At 41.9% G+C, this 25,012-nt stretch overlaps 1 protein-coding gene across 3 annotated transcripts in view; it reads left to right on the top strand.

Annotated features, from left to right (window-relative positions):
- gramd2aa (GRAM domain containing 2Aa) overlaps positions 1-25,012 on the top strand; it is a 68,752-nt gene that overhangs the window by 3,012 nt on the left and 40,728 nt on the right. Inside the window, exons 1-2 of one of the 3 annotated variants that reach the window (XM_088333612.1) lie at positions 2,441-2,700; positions 22,534-22,638. In XM_088333612.1, coding sequence (XP_088189738.1) covers positions 22,544-22,638 — 95 coding nt within the window. In that variant the 5' untranslated portion in view covers positions 2,441-2,700; positions 22,534-22,543. Of the gene's footprint in view, positions 1-2,440; positions 2,701-2,968; positions 3,092-22,533; positions 22,639-25,012 lie in introns of those variants that run through there. The other 2 variants (XM_088333613.1, XM_088333614.1) reach the window with 2 other exon arrangements.

Genomic DNA, 25,012 nt, shown 5'->3' with positions numbered 1-25,012 from the left:
TGTGACTGAGCGAGTGAGTTGTCTGTCCCCGTGTGCCCTGTGATTGGCTAGCAACCAGTCCAGGGTTTCCCCTGCCCACTGCCCGATGATTGCTGGGATGGGCTCCAGCATCCCCGTGACCCTACTGAGGATAAGCGGTGCAGCTGATGAGATGAGATGAGATAGATACTGCCCTAATTACCACCATTCAACTTCTGTAAAACGGTAGATAGGAACTTGCAACTGGCTGGTAACCAGTTAAGACCAGTTAAGGGTGTCCCCTGCCCACTGTGCGAAGATAGCTGGAATGGGCTCCAGCACCCCCGCGACCCTACTGAGGATAAGCGGTGCAGATAATGGATGGAGGAACATTTTTTTCGGGATGTGGAAAAATATCTGGACATTGCTGTAAATTAGATTTTGTGTTGTGTGCACCTTTTTCCGTGTACAGGACATTACTTTGTAGTGCTTTTTTCCGCCGCTGTGAGAGGTCACCCAGTATCCACCCTGAAGAAGAAATGCGGCTTCTACTTCCTAGTTTGTGTAAAAACATACAAAACTGTATCTCCAGCGCGCTAAGAACTTTGACATTTTTATTGTTCATATCTTGTGCATCCATTCAATACGGTTGGTGTGAAGTTTAAAGAAGAAGCGAGCCGTTTCTTTCGTAACGAAAGTGGAATAAGAAAGCTTGATGCGGTTGAGAAAATGGGTTGGAACTGTCCCATGCGCCACCTCTCCCCAGCTCCCCTATGCTTTTCCTCGTCTCTTATATGTCAGCCTGTCAGTCTCTCTGCACACATACATTTGTTGTTATGTTGTCGTTAGATGATACAAAACAGCTTTAAGGAACACATTTATTATTGGTTTTATTTTTGGGAAGTTCACGTGCCACCTCTTATGTGTCATTGTAAAAATGCCTCCCTGAGCTGTCCGCCTCGCCTGTTCCGAAAACTACGACTGCCGCGAACAGTTTAATTATTACAGTTTTACTATTTAACGGGTTTCTGCATCCTGATTGGCTAAATAGAGGAAGGAGCTTGCTATCGCCAACAAATGTGGACCACTAAACCTGCTCAGGAGCCACATAATAATAATAATAATAATAATTTCCTTGTATTGTCATTCTGTGTAACAATGTACACAGAACGAAATGTCGATTGCACCTGACCCGTTGTAGCGAGCCGATGCAGCCGCAGCCAACAGAGGGCGCCGCCGACCACTTTTTAAGTCTTAGGAATGACTCGGCCGGGGCGCGAACCACCGACCTCCCAGTCTCAAAGCGGGCGCCTTACCATCTAGGCTACTGAGCTGGTATCACATGCGGGTCTTTGACGCTCCCTGGGGCTTTTTTAAAAAATGTTTGATGATAATGAGATATCTGGTTTTGGTGGGACCCAAACTTAAGCAGTGTACAATAAATAGTCTGCCTTGACCAATGTAGGTAGGTTGTTCAATAAATTAGGTCCAACAAAAATCAGGTCCATATAACAGTAATAATGTCCACAAATTGCATAGTCCGTAAAAGCCCTGCAACTGGATGGCAACCAGTTCAGGGTGTCCCCTGCCCACTGTCCGAAGATGACTGGGACGGGCTCCAGCACTCCCGCGACCCTACTGTGGATAAGCGGTGCAGATAATGGATGGATGGATAGTCTCTACAAAGTTTACTATGAAAGGATGAAATGATTTATTTTGATTGAAAGATTCAAATATTTAATTCATAGTGGAATAAGTCTATGTTGATTAATCGTCTAATACAAAATGTATAATTTACAGTTTTTGAAACCATTGTTTTGACACCAATTCCCCCACATACTCATAGTTTCAGTTCATTAATAGTACATGTTCTGCAATTTTATGTTCCACGAAAGAAGGGTTTTTGTGTTGAATTGGAAAAAATGCTGATTTATGAATGAAATCGGCTGAGTTACAAATTGATAAATTTATGTTTTTTTTTTTTTTTTTTAATACAGTAATCCCTCGCTGTATTACGGTTTTGCTACTTTCCAGATTTTCATCACTGAATTGTTGCCCTGCTCCTTTTCTGCCTATGTCTGCCTGTGCGTCTCCCGCATTCCAAAGACATGCATTTCAGGTGGATTGGCCGGTCCAAATTGTCCCTAGGTGTGAATGAGCGAGTGAGTTGTCTGTCCCTGTGTGCCCTGCGATTGGCTGGCAACCAGTTCAGGGTGTCCCCTGCCCACTGCGCGAAGATAGCTGGGATGGGCTCCAGCACCCCCGCGACCCTACTGAGCATAAGCGGTGTAGCTAATGAGATGAGATATATATATATGTATATATGTATACATATGTATGTATGTATATATATATATATACATATATATGTATATAATGTATAGATATATAGGTGTGTGTGTGTATATATATACAATTGCTATGGCATGGAAAAAGAACCAAGCGCTTGTAATCTCCTCGCCGAGGTAAGCTCAACCCAAATTCAGTTCCTCAACTAAAGCAGACGCACGAACTTGAGCGGAGCCGGGGAGCGCACAATGCGCGCACACGGCGCTCGTCCTGCTCTCGCTAGCCTTAGCTGAGCGGATTGAGCGGCAGTCGCCGGGGATCGTCACGCTCGCTCGCCCCCCAAGACGAGATCATGTCCCCGCGGAGAAATGCGAAACGCGCCTGAAGGAACCGAAGAAGGTCGACATTACGGCTCGACAGCCAAAGACGTTGCGGGTAGTTTGGAAGCCACAGGTAGGAAACCTCACTGGCTGCTAAATTACTGTAGATATTATGCCGTTTCCGGTTTGTTACCAAAATAAAAGGTCATATGCGCTTTATTTTTAAAAGTATTGATCACTTCAGGAGTTAATTTACATTTTGTAGGTATTTTGGGCAACTCCAAAGGGGTGCTGGGTGCGCTTGTCCTTTCCTTTACTATGGCATTCTTTTTGTAATATGCGCCTCACTTTTATTTTGAACTCAACATCGCTACGATTTACTGAATAACTCCGACTTGCCATGGAAATGTACCGCTAACAAGAAGGACAAGTGTTTATTCTGTATTTGCGGTCATAAAACTTGACGTTTTTTCGCTAGGTGAAGCGAGATGATCTCGAAATGTGTCGGGGAAACAAAACGCCAGGTCAGTGAACCTAGTTCGCTGTGTACACGGGATTTCACTATGCTTTGTTTTGTAAACACACCAACAAGAGACTCTTATTTTATTCCCCGAAGCAATTTGTGATGAAATGCTTATCTACCGTCATTCGCTCACAGGCGACCTTTTATGAAACATTTGAAAACATCACATAAGCCGCACGTGTTTACAAAGTTCGTTTTGAGGTGCTTGCACAATGGGGAGATTATTTCAGGAGGTCTCAAGCCGCGCACGTATCTCGCGGTCCAAAGGCCGAAAAAATGCTCGTCTCATCTGCGAAATGAAGAATAATAGATTGCTTTGTCGACCCACACTGCCACAAAGTAAACTATGCTCGCTTAAAGGGACAGTGTGTAATATTTGACCACTAGTTGGTAAAGGGCCTGCATTTATACAGTCAAGTCACGTTTATTCGTGACACCCTTAATCACAAGGAGTCGCAAAAGGCTCCACAGACCACAAATTATTACTATTATTACACCATCCCCTGATCTAAAACATACACAAGGGCAGGGAAAAACTCAAAAACCTTAAGAACATAAGTAACCTTGAGAAGGCACATGAGGTAATCCCCCTTCCAGGGTGACCAGGCTGCAATGGATGTTGCAATAACAAATAATAAACAGATATTGTCAACATGAAATATAGGTCATTCATAAACTATAGATGAGAAGTGTGTTTTAAGCCTAGATTTAAACGGTTCCACTGAGGTTGCATGTCGAATCTCAGGGGGAAAAGCATTCCACAGCACCGGGGCCCGAATGGAGAACGCTCTCGAACCTGCGGATTTCTTCTTGGCTCTTGGGATCACTCGTAGAGCAGCATTTTCAGAGTGAAGGCTACGGACCAGAACAAATGAAATCTGAAAGATATGAGGGAGTATATAGCGTTTTTTTTTTAAAGTCACTGAAGACCTTCCTAAAGCACTTTTATGTCATGGTGTTGTGAAATGCAGGGGTCTCTGACCGTTTTCATGCCGAGATCTACTTTTTCTTGCATTTCTTTAATAACAACTTATCATGTTGTTACTGTGTTGTTACCAGGTTAATCATTGGGATTAGGGTTAAATTGACTCTGTAAACCACAAAAAACAGCACATTTTATTAGAAAATAACAATGACCCAGCACTGGTGAGCTATTTTAAGAACACACATTTTTTGTTTCATTACACCAGGCGTCTCAAACATACCAGGGTGCCAGCTAAGGACAACAGAGGTGCCTGCGGGCACCATATTGGGGACCCCTGGTGTCATGAAACTGAAATTAAGTGCTAAAAAGCACAAATAATTCCAACTACAGAGACCAAAATGATCAAACTGGAACATTTTTCTTCTCATTTTTTGGGGGGTTAGCCTTTCGCAAAGAAAGATAAAAAAGCGGGAAAGTAAGATAAATATAAAGTAATGAAAAGAAAAAAGGGAAGTACAACTATTAGAAGAATAAAAGAGGGAAGTAAAAAGACAGGAAGAAATACATAAAAAAGGAAAGAAAAAAGGGTAATGAGAAAAATAATGGAAAAAAGAAAATATGATAAAAAGGAAAGACAAAAGAAAAGAAAAACAAAACATTAGGGGAAAAAAGCAAGAATAAATATGAAAAAAAACACGGAAAAAGTAATGAAAGAAGAAAAAGATGAGAAAAAAAGGCAATGAAAAAAGGGGGAAGATAGACAGAGAGAAAAGGAAAAAGGCAAGAAAAAAAATTAGAAGAAGAAAATGCTGAAATTTTGGTACCCTTAGCAGAAAGGTAGCTGACAATCATGTGTCTTAGTGAGCCTACATACAAATTTTTCCATCTCTAAGAATTATACAAAAAGCACCTTCATGTGTTATTTCATGTGTTTTGCTAATAACTGAAATAAATATAATTTTTTTCTAAGTAGAGAAAAAAATTGCATACTGTCCCTTTAAGAAAAAAAAACGTGACTGTGCAATTATATTCCTAACTGAAATTTCAACCACTTTTAGAAATGCATCCACACATTCTGCCTTAAGCTTTTCCGACAAGTAAAACTTTGCTGTGGTGCGCGCACACACGCCCAACGCAAACAACTGCTCACAAAATTCTACATTTGAAATGCAGACTGTTAATGTTTACTGAATATCTCATGAGGAGTTTATTTGGCCAGGCAGTGCAAAAATTCGTGTCCACGGCCAACACAAACCGACTTGCGCCGACTGTTAACTCGTTCAATGCCATAACATAGAAATAAATGTTTAGAAGCATTGTTCCTAATTGCCAAAATGTAAAAACATGTTTTTCTTGTTTTATCTAATAAATCACTACGGTAAATTCCATACTATAGAGCGAACCTGATTATAAGCCGCACCCACCACATTTTAAGAGGATAACCGCTTTTGTACTTACACAAGCCGCACCTGTACATAAGCCGCATGCGCCCACTTTAAAACATGTAACACAATCACAAAATTAACCCAAACCCGACTTTGAGTCCCGCGATTGTAACTGAATATAGAGTACACAGTCCATAAATTACAGCCGGCAAATTGAACGGAAATGATACCGGTACTTAAGGTTTGATGCAGACCTGCAGAGTCCGGGTCCCGTTGAAAATAATCCAAGGAAAAAAATGGATATTTCCAAAGGTAAGGGTGGGAAAAATATATATCCACTATTGTCCGCTGCGTCCACAAACATGTCTCACCTTTACTCCACTTCCCATCAGCCCCCGTTGTTTTCGCCCCTTCTTTTTGATTCACCCGTGTAAAACATATCAGAATAAATCTCTAAAATAAATACATTAGAAAAACATACAGTTGCAAATACACATTATACATGGTTACACATATTTATGAAGAAAGACGGTACACTGAGAGAGTTTTCAAAGCTTTAATAATAGTGCCTGTGAAGGGTAGCAAAACGCTACTAGGAACACGCTCGCAACACAGTAAACGGCTCTGTAAAAAAAATATACGGTACTTGTAGAAATCACGGTAAACCATCCTCATCTTCCTCCTTATAACTGACGTCATCAAAGTCGTCTTCCCTGTATTGGGAAAGAGATTTTTTCATATAGACGTCGTCCTACGCTCCTTAATTAAAAAACACGCTAGCAAAGTAAAGTTTACGTGCAGTAGCTCTGTTTCCTTTTTTATCGGACCGCTCGATTGCTTTTAGCTTGAAAGCTGCGTCATGTGCCTTTCATATTGCAATTTACATGGTGAGGATATGTCTACGCTAATTTAAATTGTGCACAAGCTAAGAAGTTGCAGTCTTCCTCGGGGCATATATTCCACCGGTCTAAATCTTACCTTTGGTACTCGAGCGCCGCTGGTGGCTGTTAGAAAAATTACATAAATTTGGCCGCATCACTGAATAAGCCGCAGGGTTGAACGTTTGGGAAAAAAGTAACGGCTTATAGTCTGGGATTTACGGTATTTAAAAGGGCTCGGCACTGCTGATCAGTAAGTAACAAGCCTCTAAGAATGATTTCAGTATGACAAATCACTATTAGATGGCCAGAGATCTGCATTTGATCACAGCTTTGACCACACATTCTGAAAGCCCAACTTCCTAGTGCTGCTTCCCGTATCCCGCGAATGACTGTGTGTAGATGGCGCCGTTTGGCGAGTATGTGTAGTGAAGCAGTGTCTTGAAAGTCACAACATACGGACAAATAGTAATGGGCAGTTAACTCTCCAAGAGAGCGTATACCTTTCAAAAAAAGATGACCAAGTCCCATCATCAACGTTGGGTCAGGGAGGAATGACGTTTCGTGCATGTCCGCAGTAACGCAGTTACCCGAGGGGACGCGATTGCTATGGTGACCAAAATCATGTGAAAGTTCTTGCAAAGTTGATGCATCGCTCATGCATCCTTGCAATAAAATGTTATTTTGCCAGCAAAATGCTTGTGTGTTTATGGACAGCATTCTTTTAAAATTCAAGGAAGTGAAAGTTCTCCTTGAATTGCATCCTGTTTTCCCTCAAAAGTTTTGTTGGTAACAAGTATTTTCAAGAAACCTAGCAATGTTCAATTGTTGTCTACTATCCATCCACCCATTATCTGCACTGCTTATCCTCAGTAGGGTCGCGGGGGTGCTGGAGCCCATCTCAGCTATCTTCGGGCAGTGGGCAAGGGACACCCTGTACTGGTTGTGTTGTCAAGTACACAGTGTTCTCGTTTGCCTGCGTCCTAGACGCATTATTTTTGCTGGGGACGCATTGTGTGAAATCATCGTCTCCCCGGGACGCAACTTTTTTGACACGAAATTGTCATTATCATTTTTTAACAAAGATTTACCGCACTCCAAACTTTTTGTCAGGCATATCCGACATTGTTGTTTTGGTCTCGCGGTTCGAGTTTTCGTCTGCACGCCGATCTCGAGTTCGAGTTGTGTAGTGAAAGTCCGTCTCTTTTTAGAGAACCGGCTTTTTCGGCTCAACTCATTAAAGAGCCGGCTCTCAAACGGCTCACTGGCTTTGATGCATTATATTTTGAATGATTATGTTGTATAAAGAAGTTAAGAATTAAAGGAAGTATGAAAGGAGAAAATGAAAAAAGACAGGTTTGTGGTGATCCCTTTTAATCAGTATATTACCAACAATAATTTAATGCAGAAAATGAATTCATAATTTGAATAAGAAAATGTATTATTCAACTTAATTATATTTGCATGTATTTTTTCCTTCGACAGTGAACGTCCAAGCGACTTCATTTTTGAACTTTTTTTTATAATAAACCTCATTCACGTCGAGCAACTCAGTGTCTCAGATTTTTGAGCATGCAAGTCCCCGGGACCCATCACTTTTCAGAGGTAAAATGAACACTGAGTACATAGTGGTAAAAGCTGGAAAACCTATTTTTTTCTAAAGACAGACCTGGGTTCAAGTTTTCTTTTGATATGTCCTATACCCATAAATCTACAGAACTCAATTTTCTGTAGGCCTTCAAAAACGAGTCAAAAAAGCAAAACATGAGTCGGCATCGACTCCCCCACTTTGAGAAAAACATCTAGCATTGTATAAGTTAACAAGCGTTTCTGAGAGCCCAGGAAAGAATCCAGAGATTGTTCCTGCTTTTCGGGCGAGCTTGGCAGCAACGCTAACGAGATTCCTGCTAACCGGATTGAAAGATGTCCTGTGACAGCACAAAGCGTTTGTCTCTGCAGACAATAGGGAGAGGTGGGAACCTATCTTCCCACGTTAGCGTCACATGTTCGGTTGTGCAGAACGGCATTCGGGCGTCTATCTAGGACGTGGATACCTGGACAAAACCGGAATCTTAGACGGACTGTTGTCCCGATATTCTGCTCGTGTCATCTAGCGACTGACTTTAACTTTTTGTTTCTTACATTTCGGGTCGTCAGACTCTTCTCAGTTTCTTGGGTCAGGGAGGCTTTGCTAGGCAGTAGCTCAAGGGGTAAAGCATTTGGAATCAAGAGGTCACAGGTTTGATTCCCAGCTTCTCCGTGCTATATAGAATTAGAATATACCTTTACTGCCATTGTTACAACATGGGATATATTGTGACAACGAAATTGGACAACTCCAGGTCCACATTTTACAGTGAGGATAAGGAACAAAGAAGATGTTTTAACTGTCTTTGTTGTATAGGCTTTGTTTCCTCCGGAGGGGGGGGGTGTATGAGGGGGTGAGGGACAGACAGAGATGGGCGGATCCAACTAGATGTTTGATCTTACTGTACACACGGTCCAGTGTTTTTTCCCTTATTGCTCAGTCCACGTGTTGAATGGATTTGGGAAGTACAGTCCTTAAACATGCAAGATTAAAGTCGCCGGCGACGATAAAAACTCTGTCGGGGTGTGCAAGCTGCTATTTATTGATAGCAGCGGGCAGGAGATTTAGCGCTATGCTAACGTTAGCATCCGGTGGAACATAAACAGCAAGCACAATGACCACAGTTAGCTCTCTCGATAGATAGAAGGGTCTACACGATAATGCTAGAAACTCTAGTCTGCATGTTTGTGTCAATGATTCGGCTGTTATTTTAGCGCATAGTCCCCAACCCCTGTTTGTCCCCATCTTGGAAAGAAAGTGTTCTTGGGCAAGACACTAAATCCCTAATGCCCCCGATAAGCATCTAGTTACCTTACATGGCTGACGCTGCTATCAGTGTATGTGTGTGTGTGTGTGGATGGGTAAGTGTGAAGCACATTGTAAAGCGCTTTAGGAAGTCTTCAGTGATTTTTACATTGATAAAAGAGGCAGTTTTGTTTTTAAGCATGGGATAGCAGAAGTTGGTGAAAATTGTCACGGTTGCCATGGTGCCCAATTGGTCCCCGCCGTGTGGCGCCAGGTTCTGTCACAGTTACCACTGCGCCCAATTGGCCCCGCCCATGGCAACCAGCTGAAACGCGTTGACAGATTGCTCCCTGACTACTTAAATGCTGTCTTGTATGTCGCCTGGTGTCGGAGCATCTGCGAAACTCCTGGTAAACTCTGTTGTGATACTTCAAGCCCTGTGAATCCCCGTTTTTGCGTGTGTTTTTGCTCTTGTTTTGCCAAGCCTGTAAATCCCCGTTCTTGCCTGTGTTTTTTGCTCTTGTTTTGCCAAGCTGAGTGAATCACCGTTTTTGCCTGTGTTTTGCTCCTGTTTCGTTCTCGCCCCGATCTGTTTGATTCTGACCACTTCCTCGTTCCGATCTATCTACTTCCGCGACCAACGATCCCCGGATCGAGTGTGCGCTCATTCCTCTTCTCCCCAATAAACTGTGAGTAACGTAATAAACTGTGAGTAACGTTACGCGAGTGGGTTCTGCTTCTGTTTCCTGTCCTGGTCTTGACAGAAAATGTGAAAACTCCACAATGCAGCCTTCACTAGGGTAGCGGTCTGCAACCCAAAATGTTGAAAGAGCCATATTGGATCATAAAAAAAACTAAATTTGTCAGGAACTGCAAAAAATGAAAAGCCTTATAAAAACCTTATAATAAAGTATCCGATATCGATCCTGCCTGTCTCGTTCTGTCCGGTATCTTGCTCCAGCTTCCAGTATCCGGTATCGATCCCGTCTTTCCCCTCCCGTCCGCTATCTTGCTCCAGTGTCTGGTATCGATCCCGTCGGTCTCGTCCTGTCCGGTATCTTGCTCCAGTTTCCAGTATCCGGTATCGATCCCGTCTTTCTCCTCCCGTCCGGTATCTTGCTCCAGTGTCCAGTACCGATCTCGTCGGTCTCGTCCTGTCCGGTATCTAGCCTTATAATGTATACAACACATGCCTTATGTGTCTATATTAGCCTGCTATCAAAATGACTACATGATTGCTCTGTTGTAGGATCCTGCCTCAACTTCAACTTTTTTATAACATCAATGAATTACAGTATGTTTCATTGCTTTGATAACATTATAGGAATGCAGGAAAGAAATCGGATTTTTAATGTCATTTTTATTTTCGGGATTCGAAAAAAAATCAACGAAAGGAACACGCTGTCAGGACCAGATTTTTTGACCAAACAGCGAAGCAAGAATTTCTCAAAATTTTTGGTTGAACTGAGGCATTCGAAAACCGAGGTTCCACTGTATAAGACTTTTCTGATTTTTACAACCCAATACCTGTCAGAAATTTTCAGTCAAGCCGGTCACTTCCCACCCGTCAACTCTTACCAGCTGATCTTTCCTGTTGTGTCATAGTTACACCCTTAGTTAATTATCCCACGCATTTTTACAGCTTTTGAAAACTTTAGTAGTGTTTTTGTCATGTTTGCTGTGTTCCTAAATGTCTCGCGATAGTCAAAACCTGCGAAGTAGAAACCTTTTTTTTTATTTTTATTTTTTCCAACAAACTCAATTTATAGGCTGAGGTTGTCAGAAACTAGAATAGAAACAGGACCCAATCGCGTGACGTTCTCACATCAGCCTTTTATATTATGGGAAATAGGGAGTCATGCACCTTAGGAAGGCGGTCTGGCGTGGAAAGACGGGAAGCTAGAGACCGACGAGATCGATAACGAATCAGGATAATAAAAATAAACAGGAGATACTCGACGGGAACAAAAACTGGAGAAACTAACAAACAGGACAAAAACAGAAGGAAACAAATCTGGAACCCGAAATTAAACAGGAGAACAATAAACGGGAACAATACGGTACTGAAGATATCAACGGGAAACCAGGACCGAGTCAGAACCCACGTCTTGTGGGGCAGAACTTTGTTTAACGGGCTGACAACCGAAGCAAAAGAGCGCTGAATTTTATATAGACAGTATTCCAATCTCTCAACGAGCCACAGCTGGCCAATTAGGCACCATGGCAAGCGTGACACACACGGGCGGGGCCAGTTGGGCGCCATGGCAACCATGACAGAAGTTGTTTAAGAAGTAAAAGTATTGTACTCTATAAAGTGTTTTTTAATATTACTTTTGTACTGTCAATCAACCTTGCCGTTTTATTGCAGATTTGTATAGATTTAAAACCCGATCCACTTTACATGTCATGATACTTTGCCGTCATCACTGGATGTTATGGAAAACTGCAGTTAGCTTCAGGTTCTGTCATACAGAAACCATATATTTTTCCATTATCAAATATTTCTTAAATTGTGGCTCCAGAGCAAGTTTAGCGGGTGTGGAAGTCCAAATTTGTTGGCGATAGAAAGCATCTTCGCTGCCTTTTGCTGCTTTTGTGGATCCATGTAGAACATTTTGTTGAAATTAGGACTTTTAGAGAAACTTGAAAATAAAAACGATTTGGGCATACATAATGTAGGTTCGTCAAGCTGTCTTATGTATTTCTACAACTCAGAACACAATGACAGACAATCCAAAAATATCGGCAATTAGCCAATAAGAATGCAGATCGCAATTCACGATGAAGGTCCGCGAAGTAGCAAAACAGTGATACAGCAAGGAATTACTGTATTCGTGAAGCAAAATTTAACCAACAGTTGTAACGAATGTGTTACTATGTGTTGAATGCCAGGGAAGAGGGGTAAGTCTGTTTCTTGTTCTCAAAGAGACCCCCATTGCTGCTCATGTGTTTCCAAGTTGTGCTCGTACTTTCCTTGCCAGAAGCATGGACTTACACTAGAACGTGGTATCAAATAGTTAGCTCATTTACACCTTAATTACATTTTAAAATACATTTCCTTTTGGGATCTGACAAACCACCTTCTCCCAGAGGCCGCCAACCAGGCGTGGAACTGGACACTAATGTGCCCAATCTTTCCACCCTTTTTACTAATTATCCCAACATTATATTGACTGCTCAGACAGCCCACCGCGTCGGGTCATGGCCATTGTCATCGTGGTTGCCATAGCCATGTCATCTCTGCTGTCTTCCACTATCATGCCAGGTTTTGTTTGAAGATTTTGTTGTTTTGTGACCACTTGTGTGGTTATTACTTCGTAGATAGATAGATAGATACTTATTCATCCCCGCAGGGAAATTCACACTTCCAGCAGCATCCCTGCGCTGGAGAACAAAACAATACTAAAGCAAAAAGAATACAATACACAAATAGCCAATGTGACGTGTTGATACCCAATGTAGCGTGTTATATAGAGTATCTAGTTAGTGCTACACAGAATACACACTGCAATAAAAATACGGTAATATGCAATGTGGGGAGTGTGGTTTAATGTGGGCCTTTACTCCGCCGGGTGGAGTTAAAGAGCCTCATGGCATGAGGAAGAAAAGATCTGAGAGTCTGTCCGTGGTACAAGACTGTGACAGCAGTACCTTCTGTTTTTAACTACCGTATTTTCCGCACTATAAGGCGCACCTAAAAGCCTTTATTTTTTTCAAAAGCTGACCATGCGCCTTATAATACAACGCACCTTATTTATGGACCAACATTAAGTTTTCCAACTAACTTGCAGCCGCCGACTCGATTTTCCCCCGAACGCCAAGTAGTACGCGGTGGATGGTGGGATTTATTTACCGGCGTTTCATTGGCTAACCAATGTGTCAATCATCAGTTGAATCGATCACTATTGGCTAAAGTTATTCGGAGGTCAAGAGGCGGATCCTTCTTATCATTTACAGACTGCCATTGGCTCAAACGGCAAACAAAGCCTGCAATTGGCCGAAAAAGATGTGTCAATCATCAGTTGAATCGATCACTATTGGCTAAAGTTATTCGGAGGTCAAGAGGCGGATCCTTTTTATAATGTACAGGCTGCCATTGGCTTAAACAGCGAAACAAAGCCTGCAATTGGCCGAAAAAGATGAATGCGTATAGCATGTGGCCGATGGCATAGAGAAAGCATTTTTTTCTATTCTGTATTTGTAAATATTGTATTCTCCTGGATTTACTACCCTCACGGATATAAGAGGACATTGCCTGCACATTATTATGAACACAACGACTTCGGTGAGCTATTCCGGGTTTTATATTGTCCCTGTATCTTGTTTCAGACTGAACTCGATGTTTCTGTGATAAGCGGTGCAGATAATGGATGGAATAAAGTGTCTATTTTTAAATTAAACTCAATTCCAAGTGTTTATTGTCATATGCACAGTAAAGTTGCGAGCGAAAAAGAAAATAGATACGAAGGAATGGTTATCATTTCTTGAATCCCAAGACTTTAACCTTCCGAATGATGGAACGATGCATTTGAGTGACATCTTACGGACACCGCATTCGCACGTGTTCTCGACACGTATTTGCGTCTTTGCAAGCTTTGGGAATGTTAAGGGGGTAATAAGTTGGACTGAACTATCTGACTGTTTTGTCCACGTTCCCATTGTAGCGCCTTATAATCCGGTGCGTCTTATATATGTCAAAAATAGGACCAAAAACTATTTTTTCGGGGTGCGCCCTATAACCCGGTGCGCCTTATAGTGCGGAAAATACGGTAAATAACATCCCTCTTTTTGAGCACACCTCACACTTTTCTGGCTTCCCTGCGTTTGGGTCCAACTGCAATTGTGACATTTCCTTTTTTTTTCTCAAAACCAAGACATTGTTTCAAGTTGACTGTACTCATAGATACATTCTGATTCTACATACCACTTGGATTTTTTTTTAAAGGACAATGTTTATGATTTAGTGCCGAGTAGAAAAAACATTATTTGAAAAGACAATATTGATGTAAATAATAATCAGAAATACATGAACTATGACAGTAGTAAGCCCGCATTTTTTAAACACTCGTTTGTCGAAAAATTTGCTTTTATTTTGCCTAACATGAGCCTCACCTGGAGGGGGCTGACCAAATTGTCTGCCAGTATGGGTGACCGAAAAAAACAAAGCATGCAAAGGCTTGGCAAAAATAGAAGAAAAATTGTGAGTTTTGTCATTTCTGGTGTTTATAGTTTGTTTTCTTCCTTTTGTCATGTGGCACTTGTATTACTTTACCAGATACAATGCAGTGACATATAGTGGTCACACACTGACACTGTAATCTTTCCTTTTTCAGATTAAAAACAAATAATTTAACTCAACATAACCTTCATCAGGGCAGCACGGCGGCGCAGTGGTTAGCGCTTGTGCGGCACAGTTCATGTCATGGGAACCTCCTGCGTGGGTTCAAATCCAGCTCCAGACTTCCTGTGCGGAGTTTGTATGTTCTCCCCGTGCTTGCGTGGGTTTCCTCCGGGCACTCCGGTTTCCTCCCACATTCCAAAAACATGCATTTCAGGTGAATTGGCCGTTCCAAATTGTCCCTAGGTGTGAATGAGCGAGTGAGTTGTCTGTCCCCGTGTGCCCTGCAATTGGCTGGCAACTGGTTCAGGGTGTCCCCTGCCCACTGCCCGGAGATGGCTGGGATGGGCTCCTGCACCCCCGCGACCCTACTGAGGATAAGCGGTACGGCTAATGAGATGAGATGAGATGAGATAACCTTCATCAATTTGCTTTTTGGAAGACTACAAAAATTGGACATGAGGGTTTTTCACATCTTGAAATGAGAGAATATATGTAACTTATTCACATCTAGTGTAACCTACCTGACTGGCTGTAAAAGAAGGTGTTGGTGTTTAATGCCGTTTAAGTCTGAGAGAGTGGAATGTTTTTCTAGGAAAAAATACTGAGTCAACGAAACCAAAAGTGTTGAGTTCAGCTCTTTTGGTATTTTTCACATCAAATGTAACCTAGCTAATTGCCTGTGAAAGATGGTGTTGCCATTTAATGTTTTTGTGGTCTTTGATAGTGGAATGTCTTTCTGGAAAAAAACATGCCTTTTTGGTCTTTTTCACATCTAGGGTTTCCTACCTGACTGTCTGATAAAGATGGTGTTCGTATCTAAACTCATTCCTCCATTCCTTGGGTGGACAGACATACAAACAGACCAATACTCGGATATACAAAGATCCCTCAGGTTTTAGTGTAAATGAGGCCCAGAACCACCTGCGAAAAGTGAAAATCCGTGAAGTAGCGTCACACCTTCATTAAAACCCCCAGAGGGTAAACGGCACCGAGCAGCAGGCTAGTTGCGCGCTAGAATCCGGTGTCCACGAATTGAGTCTCTGGATGATTAAAATACATCTGACCAGATTGTAGCAGTTCCCAAAAGATGTAGCTCTAGGTCATCCATTCTGTAGGTAATGGATCAGTCAGTGACTAGTCAGGTTCGGCAGTGTTTGCTCAAGAGTTTTTAGCTTAGCCGAGCAATAGGCCGGAACTGCAGCCAGGCTATTTGTTTCCCTTCCGACTCCGCCTGTCGAATGCGATAACAATCCACGAAGCACCTGCTGGTGATAGCATTTACGTGCTCTTCCGACTTTCCTTAGAGTCCGATTTAATTCATGAATTTCTTTTAAATTTAACAAGCCGCTAAAAGCTATCCTTCTCACTTTGTTTTGACTGCGCATGCCCACCCCCGGCTGATTGACTTACAGCATACACCAGCCAATCACTGTTGCGCACACCTATCCAACACAAAGCGCCCTCCCCAATCTGTCCCCGCTGTCTCCTGTTTATTAGAAACACAATGCCCAAGGCATTGATATCAATGTCAATAAAGACAATTGAATTGAGTTAAAAATCCGCAAAGGAGTGAGCTAGCGATAACCAAAGTGCTAAGTAGCGAGGGGTCTCTATGTATAAAACAGTATCACCACCCTCGCTTTACTGGCAGGTGATAATAATCCAAGAAGATTTTATTAAGGCAGATCGAAAATGTCAAGGAAAAATATGGATGCGCTGGCTGATTGATGGCTGGGGAAAAGACCAACCCTCTGTTTGCACGAGTGTGCGCTTATGTAAGCCTGAGCAAAACATCAGCCCTCACTTGTCATCCTGAGTGCCCTCCAGTGTGCTTATTCACCACACCAGCAACCAGACTTGCTGGTTCTGACGTGGGTTTGTCCTTAAATGCATCAGTGGACAAGACGGACCATGGTTTGGGAAAAGACGGTGAAGTCATTGAGCAAATGTTTGCGCAACTAATGCTCGGGTGGGTAAACCTTATGAGGCGCGTGTTGGGTTAAAACAAATGACCAAAGGGCCTGTCCTGGAGACTAATCCCATTTTTCTCATGTATGAAAGAAGCTACATGCAGACATTTGCCAGGAACAAGAACCGGATCAGGACCCAAACGTGTGACATTCTCACGCAAGCCTTTTATTTTACGAGAAATGGGGAGTCATTCACGTTAAGCAGCGGTCTGGCATGGAAAGCCAGGAAGCTTGAATCAGAATATCGAAAAAAAACAGGACAAACTAGTCGGGAACAAAAACTGGAGAAAATGACAAACAGGACAAAAATAGACGATAGCAAAACTGGAAACCGAAATTAAACAGGACAAAATAAATGGGAACAATACCGGACAGGAAGTACCAACAGGAACAGGACCGAGTTGAAAACCACGTCTTGTGGGGCAGGGAGTGACAGGACTGGGTTTAAATAGAAGGGAAGCCAATCTCTCAACGAGCCGCAGCCGGCGCCACATGGGCGGGGCCAATTGGGCGCCATGGCAACTGTGACAACATCTACATGTTATTTTTCTTTTTATATTTGCTGTTAATGAGAGTAGTTTCATGAAGGCAGCACAGCAGCTGAGTGGTTAGCGCATCCGCGACACAGTTCTGAGGTCACAGGATCATATCTTCCTGTGTGAAGTTTGCATGTTCTCCCCGTGCTTGCTTAGGTTTCCTCCGGGCACTCCGGTTTCTTTCCACAAAACATGCTTGTCAGGTTAATTGGCTGGTCCGAATTGTCCCGAGGTGTGAATGAGTGAGTGAGATGTCTGTCTCTACGTGCCCTGCGACTGGCTGGCAACCAGTTCAGGGTGTCCCCTGCCCACTGCCCGAAGATAGCTGGAATGGGCTCCAGCACCCCTGCAACCCTACTGAGGATAAGCGTTGCAGATAATGGATGGAATATATATTAGGTTCCTGTTTCAAGCACCAAATTTTGGATTTAGTTTGTATTACTGACTTGGCCTGGAGAGGGCTGGGCGCCACCAGGCTGTACTTGCCCAAGACACACCACAGGAAGTGGTGGCCCTACAACCCTCGTGGTTAAGGGATCCAACCAACCATTTAACCAACCATTATTACTGTAGTTGTAGTTTTGTAGTGTTATTGTAGTATGTGGTATGTTTGTAGTTTTTATTTAGCGGTATTTTTAATATAGCTGTAGTAGTACTGCTGGAGTAATATTTTGATTTATATTACATTTGTTTTATTAATGTCGTAGAATATTTGTTGTCAGTATTTAGGTTTTTATTCGTCAGAATGAAAGAAAACTAATGTATAAGTTTGCTATTTTCAAGGACAAAATTTTACATTTAGTTTTGTAGCATTACTAAGTTGTATTTTTGTAGTGTTTTTATCGTATTTCCGTAGTAGTATTTTTGTAGTAATAGTGTAGTATTTTTGTAGGGTTGCTGCAGCAAATTACATTTATAGTTTTGTAGTATTTTTGTGGTATTTCTGTAGTGGTATTTTTGTAGAATTTCCTTAATATTTTTTAGTATATCTGTAGTAGTGTTTTTATTATCTTTTTGTAGTAGTATTTGTCTAGTTTTATCTCTGTACCGTAGTATTACTGAAGTCATATTTTTGTAGCATTTCTGTAGTATGTTTTCTAATTAGAACGAAAAAACAATGTATTCGGTCCTTGTTTTTAAGCACTAAATTTGATAGTTAGTTTTTAGTCAATAAGTTGTATTATTGTAGTCGTATTTTTGTAGTATTACTATAGTAGTATTTTTGTAGTATTTTTGTACTTATACCTTAGGAGTTTTTCTGATGCAGTGTTTTGGCAATATTTCTGTAGTAGTATTTATGTAGTACTACTTCTGTAATGTAGTCTTACAGTAGTAGAATGTTTTTAGTATTTCTGTAGTAGTATTTCTGTAATGTAATATTGCAATAATAGTATCTTTGTAGTATTTCTGTCGTATATTTCCTATTCAGAATGAAAGAAGAAGAATATATTAGGTGCCTGTTTTTAAGCACTAAATTTGATGTTTAGTTTTGTCGTAATTGTGGACCATTTTTGAACTATTTGCGTAGTAGTATTTTGTAGTAGACACACAGAGGAACAATTGGGACAACGCTGGCTCAAAAAAACCCCATTACATGTTTTTAATAGTATCACTTTATCTACTCATTATATATATATATATATATTAATGTCCTGTGCCCGCTCATTTGGCGCGGGCTCTGATTGGCTCCCTGTCCCTACTTAAACCTCATCCTGTCAATTCCCTGTGGTCAGTCCGTCTGCGAACCTCTGTTTATACAAGGCAAGCCTTTTTCGACCCTGACTCCCCGCCTGTCCCGTTTTTGTTCCCGTTTGACCTGTTTTGATCCCGACCACGTCTGCTCTCCCGTCCTGGCTTACGACTCGTTTTCGACCCCAGTCCCGGCTACTGACCAGTTTTTGCGTCCCTGACACCGCCATCGCTCGCTACGTAAGAGCCACTTCCGTGTTCGGATCACAGTCCGAGTGCGAGAGCGACTTGCTTCCCGCCTCCAGTGAACACCGGATTGTGGGCGCAGCCCTTCCTCTTTCTTTCAATAAAACTTGTGGTAAACGTTACGCAATTGGGTCCGGTTTCCGTTCTGGTCCTGACAATTAAAGTATATATAATATTGTCATCATTCTTTGACCATTTCCATTTAAAAAGCCTGCCGGGTAATAAAAATTCAAATCCAGCTACCGGACTTCCTGTGCCGAGTTTGTATGTTCTCCCCGTGCTTGCGTGGGTTTCCTCCGGGCTCTCCGGCTCCTCCCACATTCCAAAGACATGCATTTTCAGGTGGATTGGCCGGTCCAAATTGTCCCTAGGTGTGAATAAGCGAGCGAGTTGTCTGTCCCTGTGTGCCCTGCGATTGGCTGGCAACCAGTTCAGGGTGTCCCCTTCCCACTGCCCAATGATTGCTGGGATGGGCTCCAGCACCCCCGCGACCCTACTGAGGATAAGCGGTGCAGCTAATGAGATGAGAGATTTTATTATGTTTTATCTGTGGTTTTAATGCATTTTAAAAACCACATTTAAAATTTTCAATGTCTTTTATTGTGTGTTTTTAACTTGTCTGCCATTTCTGTAAAGCACTTTGAATTGCCTTGTGTATGAATTGTGCTATACAAATAGACTTGCCTTGCCTTATCTATTTCCAGCAGTCCCTTCACCTGTGAACCCATCAGGGTTGGGTAGGGTTACTTTAACTGGATTACTTTCAATTACTTTTGGATTACTCCAATACCAAATATGCAAATAAAAGACAAGAAACTAAATATGAATAAAATGACTAAATTTTGTGCAGGCTTGGGGAGTAACGGAATACATAAAACGGCAAAAATGATGTTGGCAAGCTGTTTGGATTTATTTTCATTTTGTTTCTGTCGCATTTTATGTTAGTTTTGCCGGAGATCAAAGAGATCAAAGCCAGGAGAGAAAGCTTACCACGTGTTGTGAGTCATCCTTTTATTCATATTTAGTTTCTTTTGTCTTATATTAGCATATTTGGTATTGGAGTAATCCATAAGTAATTGAAAGTAATCCAGTTAAAGTAACCCTACCCAACCCTGGAACCCATTTTGTGGTGGCGCACAGGCAGTCGGGTGCAGGAAGTCGAGTTGTTTGAACAAGGCAGCGACTGACGTGAAGCTTCTGGCCAATTAGAGATAATCCATTGGAAAGTACATGCATGAGGCTTTTTCCGTCAACGCCTGTAATTATTCAAGGCAGGTGGTAAAAGCCGTCACACTCCCACGGGACGCTATGGCGCAGTGCGGTTGTGTACAATGAGGGTCAAAAGACGCATAGATACTGGTTGATTACAGGAACATGAAATTTACACGAAGGTACTGCTGGTCTCAATACTATACCAGGGGTGTGCAAACTTTTAAGAAAGATCGATAATGGCAAGCTGAATATGTGTGAAGGCTGACTATTTAGCTTGACAGTCTTAAATAAATTCACCCTATGCTTGGCGGTCAGCGCTTTTGTTGCATTTTCTCACAGTGTTTCGTGAAAAAGCCCTTATTTGCCATCAAAACAGCTTCTAGTCGCTTCACCTTTTCACAGCGTGTTTTTCTAGTGAGCTTTTTGTAGTCAACATATTTCATCTGGCAGTGCCTCTTGATATTATACAGACCGTGCCCTACTTACAAAAGAGATGATCGTTCATAAGTTTAATTTGTTCCCAAGTCTCTTCAGTGCTATACTTTGTATGTTTAAGGTGTATAAAAGTATGTTTAAGAATTGTATAACTAACCTGTATGTTTTTTTACTAAAAAAATAAACCTTTTATAAAATAATATGCTCTATATAGATAAATAACTTTAAAGTTACCGGTAACTTACTTTTGGAAGATAAGCTTCAAGAGTTAAGCGACTTCCTCCTCAGTGGTAGAAAGTGGCAGGAAAAAAAAAAAAACATTTTCTCAACCACACCAAGCTTTCTTATTCCACTTTTATTTCAAAAGAAACAGCTCGCCTCTTCTTTACACTTTACACCAAACATATTGAATGGATGCACAAGATATTAAACAATATAAATGTCAAATTTCTTAGCGTGCTGGAGATACAGTATAGAATGTAAACACACGAACTAGGAAGAGGAAACTGATTTCTTTTTCGGGGTGGATGCTGGGTGACCTCACAAAGCGCCACCACACGCCGGTAGCGGCATTATCAAACATTTTTAAAAAGTGCCAAGGAGCCCAAAAGACCCGCATGTCGTTCCAGAGCTAGTATCACGTGTTGAGAAGTCCACTTTGTTGGCTATAGAAAGCATCTTCCTGTTTATCCAATCATAATGCAGACACAATGCATGGTTAAAATTAGCAAAGTAGCGAAAGCGCGATAAGTAAATTGCTATACAACGAGGGATTACTGTACATCTTAATAGCATAGATGGCTAAGTATTTAGCCCCAAAACTTACTCATTTCACTCGGATAAACAGGAACTGAATTTTCATGAATTACTAACAGAAGGGACAGTGTGTAATATCTAGTGCCTCCTAGTGGTTAAAAAACTTGATCAATTAAAAGATAATAATAGTGATTTAAAAATCATATAAATGTGCAATTTAAAAAAAAAATAGTATGTGGAGAAATTAGCATTTTTTTACATGAGATTCAGCTAAAGGGAGCTTACATAATTGTCTTCCATTTTGCTGCTACGGGTACCCCAAAAACCTTGCGCACGGCTGGCAAAAAGAAAGAGAGGAAAATAGTACTTTGTGGTCACTTAGAGTTTCCATATTCTGTATTCTTCAATGGGCTTTTTAGCACTCGTTTTTGGGTGCAAGATGCAATACAGCTACATCTAGTGGTCAATAAAACACATTGAACCTAAAGGCCTGTTCAAATATGCTAGAGTGACAGATTTATTTCAAGGCACAGTGTGTATTATTGTTTCTATTAAAAAATGTATCTTACGGCAATGTTTGAAATGTATTGTCGGCAATTTCATACAGCGATTTTTGTCGACTTATTGTCAAGTCATTGATATACTGTGAACGGGCAGCACGGCGGCGCAGTGGTTAGCGTGTGCGGCACAGTTCTGAGGTCATGAGATAGAACCTCCTGTGTGGAGTTTGCATGTTCTCCCAGTGTTTGCGTGGTTTTCCTCCGGGCACTCCGGTTTCCTCCCACATTCCAAAGACATGCATTTCAGGTTAATTGGTTGGTCCAGATTGTCCCTAGGTTTGAATAAGCGAGTAAATTGTCAGTCCCTGTGTTCCCTGCGACTGGCTGGCAACCAGTTCAGGGTGTCCCCTGCCCACTGCCCGAAGACAGCTGAGATGGGCTCCAGCACCCCCAGCGACCCTACTGAGGATAAGCGGTGCAGATAATGGATGGATGGATGTACTGAGAACTCCACACACTTACCGTTTTCCCCTGAGAGGAGGATTTGATTGTGCCCAAAAGACCTTAACTCTTGCATCACAGCCATGTTGATTTTATAGACAGAGTCCACTCGTGTGCCTCAAAAAACCTTCTGTTTACGACTGGAAAAAAGTACCTGCAGACAGAGAACAAACAGTGCGGCTGAGAGCAGAGTGACGGGTTGCCAATGTGTTCTCATATGTAATGTGGATTTTCAGGGCCAGGGTCATGACTGAGCAGCAGGAGCACGCTGAAGAAACTGGTCTGCTGTCCACACAGGACCTGGACGCCCCCAAGGAGGAAGATGCGCATGCACACCTCAGGTAATTTTCTTCATAACCTAAACCAGAGACTTTTGCCTGTCTCTGATGAGGGGCTGGGGTCGTATTGTAACAGAAAAAGTGTGACGACTGTAGGACTGCCTCAATGTAAAAAAAAAAATCGTCTTCCAGAAAGTCACAATCGAATAACCCTGCTGGATTCTGCACAGAACAGAATTTCGACAATAAATAAAAACACTTTGAAAGGAGCTAAGGAGTATGCTAGGAGTGACAAGATTTGATAGATTGAGAAAATAAATTGTGAGAGACAGAACTGGAATAGTAGTGGAACTGAGTGTGGATAAGAGAGTCCTCGGTTGGTTTGGACACATGGAGAGGATGGATGAGGAGCGAATGTTGAAGAAGATCTACAGAGCACAAGTAAATGGAAGGAGACCAAGAGGAAGGCCGCGATTGACGTGGATGGATGGTGTTATGAGTGCACTGCAGGAAAGAGGTCCAAATATAGTGGTAGCTAGAGCTCTTGTTGGTGATAGGAATGAGTGGAGAGGTGTTGTGAAAGGATAGTGGGATGTTGGACGTGTTCTAAGGGATGGGCAGGGCACCTGTATGATGCGGCAGGGGTAAACCAGTGAAAGCTGTCGGGCAATAATGTCACTCAGTGTTGTGTCACCCTGACCCGAGTGAAATGGCCGCTTTCTTGTGTCCCGTTTCATCTGGAGGGACGAAAGCATGACCAACTTGGGAGCCTAGGTGCTTAACTTGTTTGGGTGTTTGGGCATTTCGGTTGGCCATGGTCCCCAAAACAATTTCGTGTGTGTTTTTGCTACTTTTTCCCTTTTTTAATCTTCTTTGTTTTTGTATGTGTTTGTCTTGCTGTCGGTCACCCCTCTCGAGGGATATGATCAGGGTAGATAGATAGATAGAATTAAAGGAGCTGTACAGAATTTAGAGCTTTTTTGAAATAGTACACACTGTCCCTTTAACTTTCAAATTAAGGCGGGGGCCAGAATTGGCCACCGGGCTGCAAGTCTGAGACCCACTGCCTTAAACGCTTAATTAGCAGCCTTTTTATTGATGTTCAAAATGCTTTGATTCTGATAATAAAATCCATATCTCCTGCCTTCTTTGAGGCTTCTGTGTTTGTCTATGCTGTCCGGAATTTGAAACTTTGTTACCCTCTGCCGCCATCTCCTGGCTTAAAGTCATGTTTGCAGCCTTACTTAGCTTTTTTATTCTGCGCGTGCAAAAACGTGCATTTTTAGACACGCTCTCCTTTTTTCCATCCTTCTTGGGGTTTAGGTTGGCTTTTGGTCTTCACTTGAAGCAGGCCGTTTCTTACTTTCACCATTTTCACGCTACACTGACAAAAACAAACCTGCCTGGACAAGCATTACGTAACTCTCCAGCATTCCCTCCAGCCCTTTCTTTGAACCTAATGTGCCCCCCCGAACAGATCTCAAGGAAAGATGAAAGCAGATAGGCACAATTATAAATAAAGCATAAGGCAGGCATGTCAAACTCAGTTTGGCTCAGGCACTGCATCCATACTTTATGTTCTTATTATGGGCTGACTTAGTAAAAAATGTCAACGCCAAATATTTATCTTTGTTATTTGTTTGCTTGTAAATGCTTGAATTTGTTGACATGTTTCTCAAGTAGTTCGCTTAAAAATGACGCCAACACTGCACTCTGGTTGCTTTACTTTGCCATTGTCTTTCTTCTTCTTGTGGTAAACGGCAGCTGACATTATTTTGTATGGCATTGTCACGTGAAAAGTAATAGCCTGATACTTGCTCTGGTCTTTTGCGCTGTTTTGTGGCTCCTTGCCATTTTTTAAAAATGTTTGATAATGGAAAAATACATTGTTTTCATAGGACAGAACCAGAAGAAACAGGTGTATTCTATACCTGAATAAGGCACAATGAAATGTGCATTAGTGCAACAATTTAACTTTGGACAATAATGGATATTTATTAAAGGCCATGCAAAAATTTAAGGCAACGTTTCCCAGTTGAAAATTCTAATGGGAAGAACTTCCTGCAACTGAAATTAGCTCCAGATTACTGTCAATTTACCCAGCACCCAAATAGGGAGAGATTTGTCACAAAAACAAATTTTGTGATTTACTCAATATTTAAAAATCACACGTTTTGATTACTGATTGGAATCACCTGTGCCCGCTCATTCGGCTCCCTGTCCCTTTTTTAACCCAGTCCTGTCACTCTCCGGTTGTCAGTCCGTCTGCGAACCTCTGTTGATACAAGGCAAGCATTTTTTACCCTGACTCCCGCCTGTCCTGTTTTTGCTCCCGTTTTTCCACCTGTCCATTCCTGATCTCCCCGTTTGTCTCCAGCTACGACCCGTTTTTTGATCCCAACCACGTTTTGGTCTCCTATCCCAGGTATCAACCTGC

This window comes from Urocampus carinirostris, chromosome 4 (genome assembly GCF_059441175.1).
Source record: "Urocampus carinirostris isolate Australia breed hairy pipefish chromosome 4, RoL_Ucar_1.0, whole genome shotgun sequence".
Lineage (NCBI taxonomy): Eukaryota > Metazoa > Chordata > Actinopteri > Syngnathiformes > Syngnathidae > Urocampus > Urocampus carinirostris.
Note: the sequence above shows the minus strand (reverse complement) of the source record. Positions and strands in the feature narration are given on the sequence as shown.